The sequence below is a fragment of the Suillus plorans genome (assembly GCF_016647745.1).
Source record: "Suillus plorans strain S12 chromosome Unknown HD556scaffold_94, whole genome shotgun sequence".
In the NCBI taxonomy this organism is placed as follows: Eukaryota; Fungi; Basidiomycota; class Agaricomycetes; order Boletales; family Suillaceae; genus Suillus; species Suillus plorans.
In genome coordinates, this window is record NW_024537478.1 from 1 (window position 1) to 14,085 (window position 14,085).

At 49.6% G+C, this 14,085-nt stretch overlaps 2 protein-coding genes across 2 annotated transcripts; one reads left to right on the plus strand and one right to left on the minus strand.

Annotated features, from left to right (window-relative positions):
• Window positions 1–454: 454 nt before the first annotated feature.
• HD556DRAFT_1449792 (uncharacterized protein) lies at window positions 455–3,460 on the minus strand (the record flags this gene model as incomplete). The annotated part of the gene is made up of 5 exons (XM_041307652.1): window positions 455–1,010; window positions 1,926–2,005; window positions 2,110–2,487; window positions 2,537–2,745; window positions 3,115–3,460. The coding sequence occupies 5 exons, from the start codon at window positions 3,458–3,460 to the stop codon at window positions 455–457; spliced, it is 1,569 nt and encodes a 522-aa protein (XP_041153752.1).
• A 2,400-nt stretch (window positions 3,461–5,860) lies between these two features.
• Window positions 5,861–7,017, plus strand: HD556DRAFT_1313547 (uncharacterized protein; the record flags this gene model as incomplete). The annotated part of the gene is made up of 5 exons (XM_041300802.1): window positions 5,861–5,883; window positions 5,948–6,218; window positions 6,324–6,459; window positions 6,531–6,898; window positions 6,940–7,017. The coding sequence occupies 5 exons, from the start codon at window positions 5,861–5,863 to the stop codon at window positions 7,015–7,017; spliced, it is 876 nt and encodes a 291-aa protein (XP_041153753.1).
• Between the last annotated feature and the right edge of the window lie 7,068 nt (window positions 7,018–14,085).

Consider the following 14,085-nt stretch of genomic DNA (forward strand, 5'->3'; position numbering starts at 1 on the left):
AGCCTATGACATCATTATGACTTCATACATTACATCATAATTTCCAGCAGAATAGTCTAGAACTTTCTGTGAAGCTATATGACATCATTATGACATCATACTCAGAAATAATATTTTCTGGAGTATCTGGTAGGTCATAGCATCCTAAATAAAAGAAAATAAAAGAACAATGCTAGAGAAAACAAGATAGAAACAATGATACAAATACAATATGCAAGACACGGGCTTTTTAGATAGGTTTTTGTTAGGCTTTGAGCTTTTCTCAATGGTTTTCTCTAGCCAAAGTGAATAAGCCAAAGGTAAGGCAATACCTTGACCTTCATTTTACTTCACATATGACTTTTTCTTCTTCTTCCATATAAAACTTGAAATATAGGACCAAGGTTTGATACCAAGGTATGGGGTGACTAGTCTGAGGACTGTGCTAACAGACATAATCTTTTGAGGGTTATTCCTAGTAGTAGTTATGTCCATGCATGATTCCCGTATCATGCAGGACATCGGTCGCCATGACAGACTCCCATTCATTAAGCACGCTTTGGGGACTCTGGCCGATCAACGACAGGTCCAGAGGTACAGGAGGTCTTTGGGTTCGAGGCTCGAAAGAAGGGTCCACATCCAACTCTATGTCAGGCAAATGATGATGGATAATGTCCTCGAAATACGCGAAGAACTGGGCTTGATAAAGGGGATCGTTCAAGCGACTGTGCAACTCTGTAGGATTGAGACCGCCCAACAGCCAGATGACAAAATGGCCATGTAAACTCCCTCGCTCTGTGAACTCACTAGTTCCGTAGAAAGCTTCCAGATGCCCCAAAATGCCGCCCGTGGGTGTGGATGTGGCAGTCTCAAAGTCCCATCCGAACAAATGTGCGAACAAAGCTTTCACGCAGAATTGAAAGAAATCAGCAGCAGCAACTGGATCCTGAGCGAGGCGAAGTGCACGCTCGCGCGCTGAGACCAAGACAGGATATCGTTGAGTGAGATCAACCGTTGTAGAAACAACAATACTGAGAGGAACAAATGAAGATTGCTCCAAACTGATATATTTGTGTTGTGGTCTTTGCACTGCCTAGTCTGCTATACTTGCCTGACAAGTGCGTTCGACCCAGGGGTCTGCGGTCTGGGAATAGCCTTGGGGATAAGTGAGTGATGTGAGATCAATAGTCCGAGCGCGGGAAACAATGTCCAAAGGTATAATTACGATGTCCGATGCAAAAGCGTCGGGTCCGATGTTTTCGGGGTTTCGGGTTATCGGGTTCAGGTTCGGGGTGTCGGAAACTAATAGTAACGCTATAGCGAGCGTCAGAAGAGCGAGCGGTGTGCGCAATAATAACAATGACTGATACGGATAATGAAAGAGCGATGATATTCGCAATATCAACTAAGAACTACGAAATATCGGGTTTGACCACTAAGCGTTGGGGAACTGTTCCCCTCTACTTGGATGATGAATAATGCTCGAGGTCAGTCCAATATATATGTAAGTACGTAGAAATGCGGAACCCGTAGGCGAAAGTAGCGGCAGAGTATTTCGGATCCGAAGTACATGTAAATAAACATGAGGCGCTGCGGACTATGGGAAAACATGTAATAGCGCTGGCTACGACGTGAGTAATGTGCGAAATAATGAACTACACACCTAGTGGGGCTAGCAAGACGGGACGGGACACGGATAGGACAAGTGCGCGGGAAAACATCGGGTCCGATGCGGCCTAAACGTCGGGTTGGCGGGTTAGCGTCGGATGACATCGGGAAGTGATTAGCATGTGACAGGTATTTGACGTGTACTGTGAAATAGCTCGATACGAGCCCAGCGCCAGCTCGTGTCCTACACCGTTTCATCACCGCACATCAGCTGGAAAATGGGGCTGTGGGCTGCATTAGGGTTACATGTGAAGTATAACTGAGGGACCCCAAAATACCCGAAGTAGCTACGAATTTCGTTCCAGATGTGAATTTTGGAGGACTGCGATCCAGGGATTCGAGCAGCGACTGTGTTCACCTTGTTGAGCAAATTCAGCGCTGCACAGTCAGCTGGAGCGAGTGAAGAATACGATTTTTCTTTTTTAGATGTTCAGCCACTCGAGTCAGCGTCGTCGCACTCACAGAAGCGAGGCTTTTGGCTAAGGTGTCGAAATGGGCGCGATGGACAGTGAAATGTGTATGGAGGTGGGCCATCCGGCGTTGCCATATGTTCAGCGTGACAAACATGTAGGTACGATGGTAGCGAAAAGATTTATCTGCAAGATCGAGCGTGTACTCAATTTGCCGGCGGAAACCCAGAGGGGTGCGTCGAGTCTTGTCATCAAAACCACCTATGCCGAACGGGAACAAAGTGGGGAACATCCCAGGGATGAGGTCGGGATTGTCGTATTCACACACTGCATCAGTACCTCTATACATCATGAGTGATGGTTTGTTGGGCGTAGCCGGCATCAGATTACACAGCGCGGATGCTGTGAATGCGCGTTGAAGGTGAGGAATCTTGACTGTGGGTGAAAACACTAAAGGTAAGGGGGCTCTACAGCAAGACCTGGATACGAGAATACAGCTCGACCCAAAGGACAGCTACTGAGAGAAGTTCCTCGCGAATAAGGTGGAGGGAAACTCTGTCAACTAGACGGGCGCTGGTAGGCGCGAGAAGGTAACGCGCACGAAGGCGCGCGTAAGCGATATGAAGGCGCGCGTGAGCGATGCGAGGGCGCGCGAGATGCGAGAGGTGCGCGCGTATGCGGGAGCGCACTTATGAGTGATAAGGGATATGGTTTCAAGTATAATAGAGGCGCGAGCTGTAGCAGATGGAGAAGTATAATCAGATTTCTAGTACTAAGGTGCACTATACAACTTGCAGTATACTGTGATAAATGGGGGGAAAAGTAGTACCCGAAGTAAAAGAACTTCCCTCTATTTAAGAAGGGAGATAGCGCTATGCGGCGCTTCCGAGCGCGGTACCGAACCGAGTAACCATATCAACTCTAAATATAATCTAAAGTCTAAGATAGACTTTCTGTATGTAAGCACGGGGATCGGACCGAGTGCACATCAATTCAATGAAAGAGATAAGAATAACGCACCAGCAAATCAGTGAGGACATAGGACGGATGGACGGACGGGTAGGCACGAGAAGACCTAAGGGGAGGCGCACGGACGCGCGCGGATGCGCGCGGAAGCGCGCGAGTGCGTATGAGGCGCGCGAACGAGGCGCGAACGTATGGCGCGCGCGCGGGAGCGCGTATGACTGATCCTTCGGATAAGAGCTGGAATATGTAAGGAATATGTGGTTCGTGGGGCCATATGTCCGGCATTGAGAGGCACGAGTCTCTACATCTCCTGGGGACTTACATTCTGAGTGTCCCCACTCAGTGATATAGCGCGGGATTTTGGATTTGGTGAGATGGTGATAGACGGGGTCATGTGATCGCGAGAGTAGGACCATTCCTTTGATGATCGCGAGCATCACTGATCTAATCGATAGAGGTCATTGATAAGAAGATGGACGCGTTCTCGCGATCTCTTGACTTCTCCCTTATCATTACCATCATGGCCCCCTTCACTGCCACTATGCTAAACGCCACCCCTTCTCCCTCTCCTGAGCCAGTGGCGCCAGACCATCCTGAGGACGCGCGCATGGAGGACGTCAATGCTGTGTCCGATACCAATCGCCTTCTTAGCGCTTGGGCTGCTATCCTAGCCTCCTTGGAAGCTTGTGCCATGGCGGCGCCTGATCTCAAGCCAGAACTGCTTGAGGATCAAGAGTTGTGGTTGCGCGAGTGGCGCTCTGTGTTGGTGAGTGCGCTTACATGTCTTGCCTTCTGTGATCTAACATTCCTAGGCAACCATGAACAACTGTTCCGAGCGCGCGGGTGTGTTGGGTGTGGAGTTGGATATGAGCGATAAGAGCGCGGAGTTCCTGAAGCAGGGGCGGAAGAGTTCTAAGGAGATTGAGACGGTCGTGAAGGGATGGAAGACGAAGGTGACTGAGGCTGTTCCAGAGGCGCCTCCCAAGCGTGCTGCGCGCGTTACTGGCGCGTCCGAAGTCGAGGCGCGCGCAACTGATGCGTCTGGTACTGATGCATCTAAACAGGTGCGGTTCTCTATATCTCATTGTTGCGCTACTCCACTGACACATTTGGTCGCATTAGCGCAAGGTTGGGCACATGTCTGTCGTGAAGGCGCCACGCTGCGCCACTTGCGTCAGCAGGGATCAGGACTGCGGAGGCGCGCCTGGCAAGCGGTGCCCTCCTTGCGATGTTTCAAAGCGCGCCTGCTCCTTCTGTAAGTTGCGCCTTGAGAGATTTTGTCGGCGCACTACTAACGCCTTTGATTAGCTAAGCGCAAGACTTCAGATGGACCTAAGGCGCGTCTGCGCAAGCCGATGCCTAAGCGCCCCATTGTTACTGAGTCTGCAAAGGAGACCGCTTCCTCTATTGCCGTCGACGAAGGAGAAGGATCTGAGGCGTCTGGTATGGATGTGGAGATTGTTGATGAGCGCGATGTGGGGGAAAAGGTCGTGCGCGCTTCGCGCGATATTCCTGTGCGCGCTGTCGGTCTGTTGGCATCTGGCTCTGCGCCTAAGGGAAAAGGCAAGTACCAGGGACCAGAGGAGGAGTTGAGAGAGGTGCAAGCTGAGACAGCGCGCCTGAGGGAGGAAAATGCGCTTATGCGCGCGTCCGCTTTGAAGACGCGCCAGTATGCGCGCGCCCAGCAGGTGGATCTCTTGGCGCTTTCCAACAAACTTTTCGCCATGTCCCAGGAGTGGTCTGACCTGGAGGAGCGCGCCAATGCTTCTCTGAACTAGATACAACCTGTTTTTCTCCTAAGCGCCAATGCGCCTTTGCAATAGATCCTGATTTTGTTGTCCCATGTCCATGTCCATGTCCTCGTCTGATTCACTGGGCTATGAAATTAAGATTATAAGTATGTAAGTAAGGATCGAGCGCGAGACGAGATAAAGGTACTGCGATGGACTTTACTAGGTTTTCTGCGGGGTGCGCGCCCGTCTTGTCTTCTTCGCGCGCCTTCCTTCATCTATCCCTGCCTTGTTGCGCCGCGCGCAGCGCTCGAATGAAAATTAAAAGAAAAAAAAGTGCGCGGCGCCGCGCGCGCGTTAGAAGTGAAAGTCTATGGGGGTGATTATGCGCGCGCTATACAAATATGGTAGTTAGTAGTATGTACTTGCGGAATATTAGCGTTTTGGTGGTGTTTGATATATTCTAGAGTCTGTGGGTTTATGTGCAGGCAATGCACGTTATATCTTAAGAAGAAAGGGAGAAAGGTTTCGGAAACGTTCGCGCGCTCGCGTGGTTTTCGTGTAGGGCCATGTGGTTTTCGTTTAGATACGCTTAGATACGCTTAGATGCGCGTAAGGCCACATGGTTTTCGCTTACCTCGCTTGAACTTCTATTTGGAAACTCGCGTGGTTTTCTCGCTAAAACTAAGACTAAGACTAAGTAAGAGTGAAACAAAAAAAATCCAATTTGAGAGAAATTTCTGCCAAGTCCGAAAATACTGCCAAACGCGATATAGTGGACAGTAATCCTCACGCCTACTGCGCCGTGGGAATGCAACGGACAAACAACAGACTTTTCCTACTATATGGGAAAGGCATCGAGAATAACAAAAGCAATAATAGAAATTTGATTACACTTTTGGTTACACAAATCATTACACAACTTGGCTGCTGCTTTTGAATAGAAATTCTCGAGTTAAATTGCCTTTCCCTGCAGCCAAGTGTAATTAAAGTGTGATACACTTTTGGTGGGTGTTATTTCTTATCAATGATGATAGAAATGACTTATTGATTGATGAGTTCAGGCAAATTTTGCACTTGCTAAACAACCATTTGAATTTAACAACCATGGATGGATATATACCAATTCTGTGAGTTGCTGATATATTGCTATGCATAAAGTGCATGATGCTAATGTCTGCATGTACCATTTAGAAATCAAGATCAAATCACCCCTGAACGCGACCGTCACTCGCAACGTGAACGCGATAGACTCAATCGACTTCAGATGACATCTCCTACAAGGCGCAATCGTTGCCATGCTGCCCATGATGATCAGAATAGGCCTCCGCCTCCTGTACCCCAGCCTAATTTTGTGCCGGCTAATGAACCCCCAGGGCCTGTTCCACAACCTCCTCTCTACTTTCGATATCCACCGCTACCAGTTGAGCAGTATCCTGGCTTGCCACGAAATGCGATTGCACATGTGCAGCGTGCTCATCATCATCCTCCAGTGGATTATAATGCACGCTTAAATGAGCAAATGAATGCAGCTCATAATGATAGATGCCGTCGACATAATATTTGTCAGCAACAGGACAGAGATGAGATAAGACAGCAGGCACAGGCAGAACTTATGCAGCCTCCACAGGTGCTTCCAATTCATAACCAGCACATTCAACCTGCTCCTCCTGCTCCTCCTGTGTATGGCCCTATTCATTATGAGGGTGCTCACAACTTTGACAATCCCCTGCACTACTTTGCGCCTAATCATGCACCACCTATGCCCTGCTACCAGAACCAGATTATCAGCAGTTTAATCTTCAATTTCAAAATCATATCAATGCAGAGCAAAGGGAACACGAGCGCATTAGAAATGACTTGCTTCAAAGGCAAGCACAGGAGGAATTCCGTCGAAATCAAGTGCAGCTACAATTGCAGCAGCAAGAGGCTGAGAGGGTCCGTAGACAGGCTCAATTGCAGCAGGAGGAGGCTCTTTACCTCCAGCAGCAAGAAGCTGAAAGGATCCAAAGACAGGCTCAATTGCAGCAGCAAGAAGCTGAGAGGATCCAGAGACAGGCTCAATTGCAGCAGCATGAGGTTCTTCGCTTGCAGCAACAAGAAGCTGAGAGAATTCAAAGACAGGCTCAATTGCAGCAGCATGAGGTTCTTCGCTTGCAGCAACAAGAAGCTGAGAGAATTCAAAGACAGGCTCAATTGCAGCAGCAGGAGGCTCTTCACCTACAGCAGCAGCAAGCTCTTCACCTGCAGCAACGGCAAGCTGAGCAGCTTAATAGAGAAGTTCAATATGCTTTTGAAATGCAGCAGCAGGAAGAGGAGCTACAGAACAGACAGGATCAAGATCGTCAGCGAGTACATCAGGAGGAAGAGGAGGCTCAACGCCGGCGGGAACAAAGGATTCGTGAACAGGATGAGCATCTTGAAGAGGCTTTCCGTGAATACAATGATCCAGCATCTCAGGAGCAGCATGCTGACGATGAAGAAAGAATAAGAACCCAGCAGCAGGAACGCCGCCAGCAGCGTGAGGCAGAGGATAACCAGCATGTCAATCAGGTGGTTCATATTCCTGATGGAGCTCTACCTTACACGGAACCAATTGACCGTGACACTCTTGGTCCTCTTAATGTAGAGTGTTGTAACTGTTATGCCAAGCACTTTGCATCTGAAAGACTCTCCAACTCCTCTCTACGAAATCCACACTTCGGTATGTGCTGCTTGCAGGGCCAAGTCAGCCTTCGGCCCTTTCCAGAATGGCCACCTGAGCTGTTGGAGGCATATGCAGACCGAACATTTGTCTCCAAGATCAGACAGTACAACAGTGCTCTTGCATTTACATCTGTTGGTGTTGACATCGAGGACAGAGCTCTTCAAGGGTCTGGCCCAAATGCCTTTCGTATTCATGGTGCTCTTCACCATCTCATGGGCAGTCTCATACCCCCAGAAGGTCTTCAGCCTTCATACGCTCAACTTTATATATACGACACTGAAGAAGCCACCGATATTCGCACCAACCGTCCTGGAAATGAAGGTCTCAATCGCAACCGTCTCAGAGTCCTTCATGATATGCTGTTCCGACATCACCCTTATGCCCTCATTTACAAGCAAGCCTATCAAGTCATGCAAGAAAAGCCTCCAGAGCAGCACACAGAAGTTCAAGTACGGATTCACTTCCAGCAGGGCACGGATGGTCGAAGATACAACCTACCCACCGCCAATGAAATCGCTGCAATTCTTCCTGGAGATGGATCCGAGGGAGCGTGCAGCTGCTAAAGAGACTCACCTCACTGGATGGTTCAAAGCCAATGCCAATGAGAACTTGGTGGCAGCCGGAGCCCATGACTACCTCTATCAGGATTTCCCCTCAAAATTTGTGTGGAAGAAGACAGCATGGAAGATACGCGAACGTGGAATGGCGATTGGAAGGATGTACTCTGCTGCCCCTGGCTCTGGAGAGCGCTTCTACCTGAGATTGCTTTTGACTGTAGTAAAAGGCGAGACATCTATGACAATTTTTATCAATAAAACTCACCATATTTATTTTTCAAGGAGCCACCTCTTATGAGCATCTTCGGACATTTCAAGGGGTTGTCTGCGAGACTTTCAAGGAAGCATGTCTGCGCAGGGGTCTGCTTGAAGACGATAATGAATGGATCCAGTGTTTGCAGGATGCCTCCCATATGAGCACTGGACATGGCATGCGAAATCTCTTTTCCATCATCCTCATACACTGCAATCCTACACGCCCTGACGATCTTTGGAACCGCTTCAAGTATAATCTATGTGATGATCTGCGCTACCATCTTTCTCAACCACCATTCAACATACCAGACCCTGCAGAGGAAGAGGTCCATGACTATGGTCTCTATCTCATCGATGGCATCCTTCGCAAAAATGGAAAGTCTTTGCAAGCAATCCCTCAAATGCCTGTGTCTCAAATGGCAGCAAGATGGGGTAATGGAGGGCAACCAGCTGATTTATGAGCAGCTTCAGTATGACCGGGAGCAGCTTCAGCAGATGGTAGAACCAGGAGTTAATTCTCTCAATGCTGAGCAGAGGGCGGTCTTTGATGCGGTAGTCGATGATGCAATGCAACGTAATGATCAAAGACCTGGACACGCATACTTTGTCCACAGTGCAGGCAGATGTGGAAAGACATATCTCTGCAAGCTCATTGCTTCAAAAATCTGTGCTGAAGGCAAGATCGTCCTATGTGTGGCTTCCTCTGGAATCGCCTCTCTCCTCCTTCCAGGTGGACGCATGGCTCATTCACGTTTCAAAATTCCTATTCCCATTAACGAGGACAGCTCCTGCAACATCAAGAAAGGAGATGTTGTCCATGAGCTTCTCAAGGCCACCTCCCTCATCATCTGCGATAAAATCCCCATGCTCCATCGTCATATTTTGGAATGCCTCGACCGCACATTGCGTGACCTTCTGGACGTAGATGCTGATTTTGGAGGAATAACAATGCTCTTTGGAGGAGACTTCAGACAGACCCTGCCGGTGGCGCCTCATGGATCCAGGGAGCAGATAGTGGGCGCTACATTTTGCAGATCTCGCATATGGCCAAAGCTTCGCATCTTCCACCTCAAGACAAATGCGACTTGGTCAAGATCCCACCTCTGATGAATTCGCAAAGTGGCTCCTTGAGATTGGAGCTGGCAAGGGCACAGATAGAGATGGAACCGTGACCCTCCCAATTCAAATGCGATGCGCCAACAACGATGTCCGGTCTCTCATCAATGCCCTATACTCTCCAGTGCTGCTCCCTGGGCATCCTCCCCCAGATGATACCTTCTTCCTGGAACGTACCATCCTCTCTGCAAAGAATACAGATGTGGATGAAATCAATATGACTATTCTTGAATCATTCCCCGGAGATAAAGCAGTCTTCACCAGCGCAGACTCAGTTGCTGAGAGGGACTACGACTATATTCCCACAGAGTTCCTTCACACTCTCACCCCATCAGGCTTCCCTTTGCACAAATTGGAGGTTAAAGCAGGTGTCCCTCTCATGCTCTTGCGCAACCTCAACCCCACCAAAGGCCTTTATAATGGAACTCACATGATCCTCCTGTCTTGGACCACTCACGTCCTCAGGTGTCGCATTCTTAGAGATGGAGTTGATGCAGCCCACCAAGAGAATCAGAATACAGTCCTCATCCCTCGCATGACCCTGGATGCCACTTCTGAAGACAACCCTATTCCCCTCAAGTGTCGCCAATTCCCTGTTCGTCTCGCATTTGCCATGACAATCAACAAGGCACAAGGTCAAAGTGTCAAGTGGGTTGGCCTTAATTTGCGGACTCCTGTCTTCAGTCATGGACAGCTCTATGTGGCTTTGTCTCGCTGCACTCACCCAGACAGAGTGTATGCAATATTTCCGGAGCATGAAGAAGGCTCAACACAACCAATGTAGTATATACAGAAGTGCTTAGAGGACTCACAGATTGTATCAATGAATGATGTACTTATATATATAAACTGACTGATCTTATGTACTATGTACTTTTAGTTTTTTTGAAATGCTGCTCATAAATGTACCTCTTTTTCAAAATCCACTATCGAGGCGTGATCTTATTCAAAATGCACAATTTATTAGATGCAGCCTGAGGCCAGGAAGCCAAAGGAGGGCGCAGCCCTCCTTGGCTTCCTGTGATGAAGGAACAATGCTCATCAGGAGCCTTCAGAATTATTAGGATGAAGCTGAGGCCAGGAAGCTAAAAAAAGAGTGTGAAGCACTCTTTTTTGCTTCCTGTGCCGAAGGCAGAACGGGTGTGGACTAGTGAACAATTGAGAGAGGAATGATATCACCGGACGAAACCCGGGGTAAAACTGAGAGTATGTACTTCATGGAATTTTTGTTTTTTTTTTTTTTCGTATTATCTTGTGTTTTTGTTTTATGTTTTTGAGGAGTGTGGATGTGCGAATTGATTGGGTGATGTGGGGTGAGAATTGGTTGCGCGCGCTAATCGTCTTGCGCGCGCTCTCGTCTTCTTCAGGTTCTACGGTTTCGTACGCTTCTAGTTCGTCGATGCTCTCGTCGTCCACTCCAGTCATTTGGGTTACCGATACGCGCTCCCCGCTACGTGGGTAGTAAGGAATGACGCGGAACGGCGAACCGAGTTTTGAGATGCGCCATCCAACTCGGCCAGCATATGAGCCTCCCTTCGTGCGGCGCACTACGATCATAGGTCCCAAATAGCGCGGCTTCGTCTTCTTGCTCAATTCGTATTCGACCCTCGAGTTGCGTACCAACACTAAGGCGCCGGGTTCGAAATCGTGCGATTTGATAGTCGCGCGGAAGCGCTTCTCAAAATCGCGTATCGACTTGAAGCGCGCCGCGACTACTCTGTCTCTGATCGCGTTAATATCTTCTATGCGCTTCTGTAATTGACGCGCGCCATGCTATAAGGTCAGTAGTGGTGAACGCGCCTCGGCTTGGTAAGGGCGCGAGGAACATCGCTTCAGCGAGATCAAGAGAAATATTGGCTCGACGCCATGCATCATGAAATAGGGCGATAAACCCGTCGCTTTATGAATGGTGACGCGCTCTGCCCAGAACACTGAATGAACTACCTGATACCAGCGCGAATCATCTCCGTCGCAGCTTTTAATGATGGCCTCCCGGACATCGCGGTGTCGTCTTTCGACTATACCGTTTGCCTGAGAATTGTACGGCGAGATGCGGATCGGGTGGATCCCATATTTGCGCGCGAGTTCGTCTACTGCGAGCCTATATGCGGGCGCGTTGTCCGTCACTATTTCTGTGATCGGACCCCATCTACAGAAGAGCTCTTCGAAAATAAAAGCGGTTAGCGCGTGAGTATTCTCTTTGCGCAGCATGCGCCATTCAGGATACGATGTTAGCGCGCATCGCGCTTGCACGAGATATTCATATCCGCCCGCTCTGGGCATCTTCATCGTGTTGATGTGCGCTTTGCGAAATAAACCACCTGGCATGGGTACAATTGGAGGGATGTGCAGCCTTCGCGTTTGGCGCACTTGACATTCGTGGCATGTTTGCGCATACCATTTGATGTCGTCAATGATGTGCGGCCACCAGAAGCGCAGCCGTAGGCGCGCGCTGATGGTATAGATACCCTTGTGCCCTAAATCGTCATGCGCCTCTTTCAAAATGCGGTAGCGCTTATTAGGAGGCAGCACGAGCTGATGTTTGCCATGCGATGCTCTGCGCCATAGGTTGCTTTCCAGGACGAAGTAGTGCGCTGCGTTGTTGACGAACTTTTCGAATTCTTGATCTGAAACGTCAGTGGGTCTTTCGCGCGAGGTAAGGAACTGTTCTATTGTGGTCATCAGCGCATCTTGCGCACGCGCTGCGTCCGAGCGCGGAATATCAGGCTCCGATTCTTCCGTCTGCGCGACATCGAAATATACGCGCAACGCTGGCACGCGCGCGCTCTGCGAAATGAAACATGTGCGATGCGCTTCATGGCGTATGTCTGCCGAGACGCCTGCTACGTGGCGCGCGCGATCGTTCAGCAGTGCAATAGCGAATGAGTATGCGCGATCAATCCAATCTTCATGATCGTCGTCCTCAATGGGATCTTCCTCAGCGGGTGGTCTCCTTGAGAGACCATCCACGCCTTTGTGCTTTTGCGCGGGTACATGAACGAGTTTGAACGAAAATAAGAGGATACTCGCGATCCATCGATTGATGGTCGCGTTAGGTTGCAAGTCTGGGTTATTGATCATACCTTTGATGTACTTCGCGTCTACCTCCACCGTCAGATTCTTTACCCCAAATATGTATACGCGCACCGCGCGTAACGCGCGGAAGAGTCCGAAGAGTTCTAGCTTCGCTTGAGAGTAGCGCCTCTCCACGTCGTTCAGCGCGATGGAGCCAAATCGATTTGGATAGCGCTTCCCGTCTTCGCCTATTTGCAGCAAGATGAATCCAACAGCGATATTGGAAGTATCGACTGCCAGAATGACTTCGCGCTCGCTATCATAATCGATGCGCCTTAGCGCGGGCGATTCTAGAATTGCGTCCTTGAGGATCTGCATGGCTTCGGGCTGTTCAAGTCCGAATATAAACGGCGCGTCCTTTCTAGTAAGATTGATTAGCGGGCGCACGATGCGCGAGAAGTCGCGAATGAATATGCGCAAGACTCCGCAAGTCCCTAAGAATCCGCGCACTTGCGATTGATTCGTTGGTTCGGGCCAGTCGCGTATCTTCTGGACTTTAGATTCTTCTGGTACGCGCCCTTCAAACGTGCATTTGTGCCCGACGATAATAGCCGTGGGCGCAGCTAGAATGAATTTCGTCGCGGAGACAGTTGCACCTACGTTCTCTAAGCGCTGGAGAATGCGATTGACGACGATGCAATGTTCCCATATGAAGCGCCGGATTCCTGGGTTTTCGGGTATTGTCTCGTATGAACCGTCCTCGCGCTGGTAGCGCGTTCGTACTGATTTGATTGGGACATCATCCACGAACGGCGACGTGAACTCTGGAATCTCGTGTTGCAGGATGAACGCGGTATCACCTTGGTAAACCTGTACAGCGTTAGCATGCCCTTGAGGAAGGGTGGTTAGCCGATGAGGGCCCAAAGGTGTTCCAAAGGTTGTCAGGTCGCGCGACTCCACGTCAAGCGCGCGCTGGTCATATCCTGAATATAAATCCAATATAGCATACACTGCATAACCCGCAAATGATTCCGCGAGAAGTTCAACAAATGGTGGAAGCGACGCGTCGCGAATCGTTACCGCGTTGAGCGGCTGCAAGTCGTGAACTAGGCGCAAGGATTTTCCATCTTTCTTTATGATGCAAAACCAGCGCGAGCGATACGCTGCCGTTGACGGCTCGTATACTCCTGATGCGATCTTTTCCTTGATGATGCGTATGACTTCGTTCAAGGTGGCTGGCGGAATGGGAATGTTGCGCTGAGACCACGGGGTGTGCGGAATGGTCGGAATTTTGTACGGCGGGAAATAGGTTTCGTTGAGGCGCCCCACGCAAAGGCGAGTTCGTGAACGCGAACGAGCCAGCACACTAACTTGAGTTCCTCTGGCCACAGCCAATTTGCTGGGTCGAGGTCTAGCTTGTTTGCGCGCTCGCGCGTGAAGCGCGCACCTGGAGAAAAATCTGGGGGATGGGTGGGTAAATCTGGTAACCCTGCTAACGGGTCTTCTGGCAACTGGCGCACTACCCTATACTCTGCTGGCATAGTGGTAGGCACGGTCCGCACCTTCTTCGCAACTGGTTTGTAGACCAGCGCGTGAAGCGCGGGATCATAATAATAACATGAATTGAAGGCAGTCAATAGTCGCCTTTTCTATAGCAGTCTGTGTGGACTGTTAGATGCGCA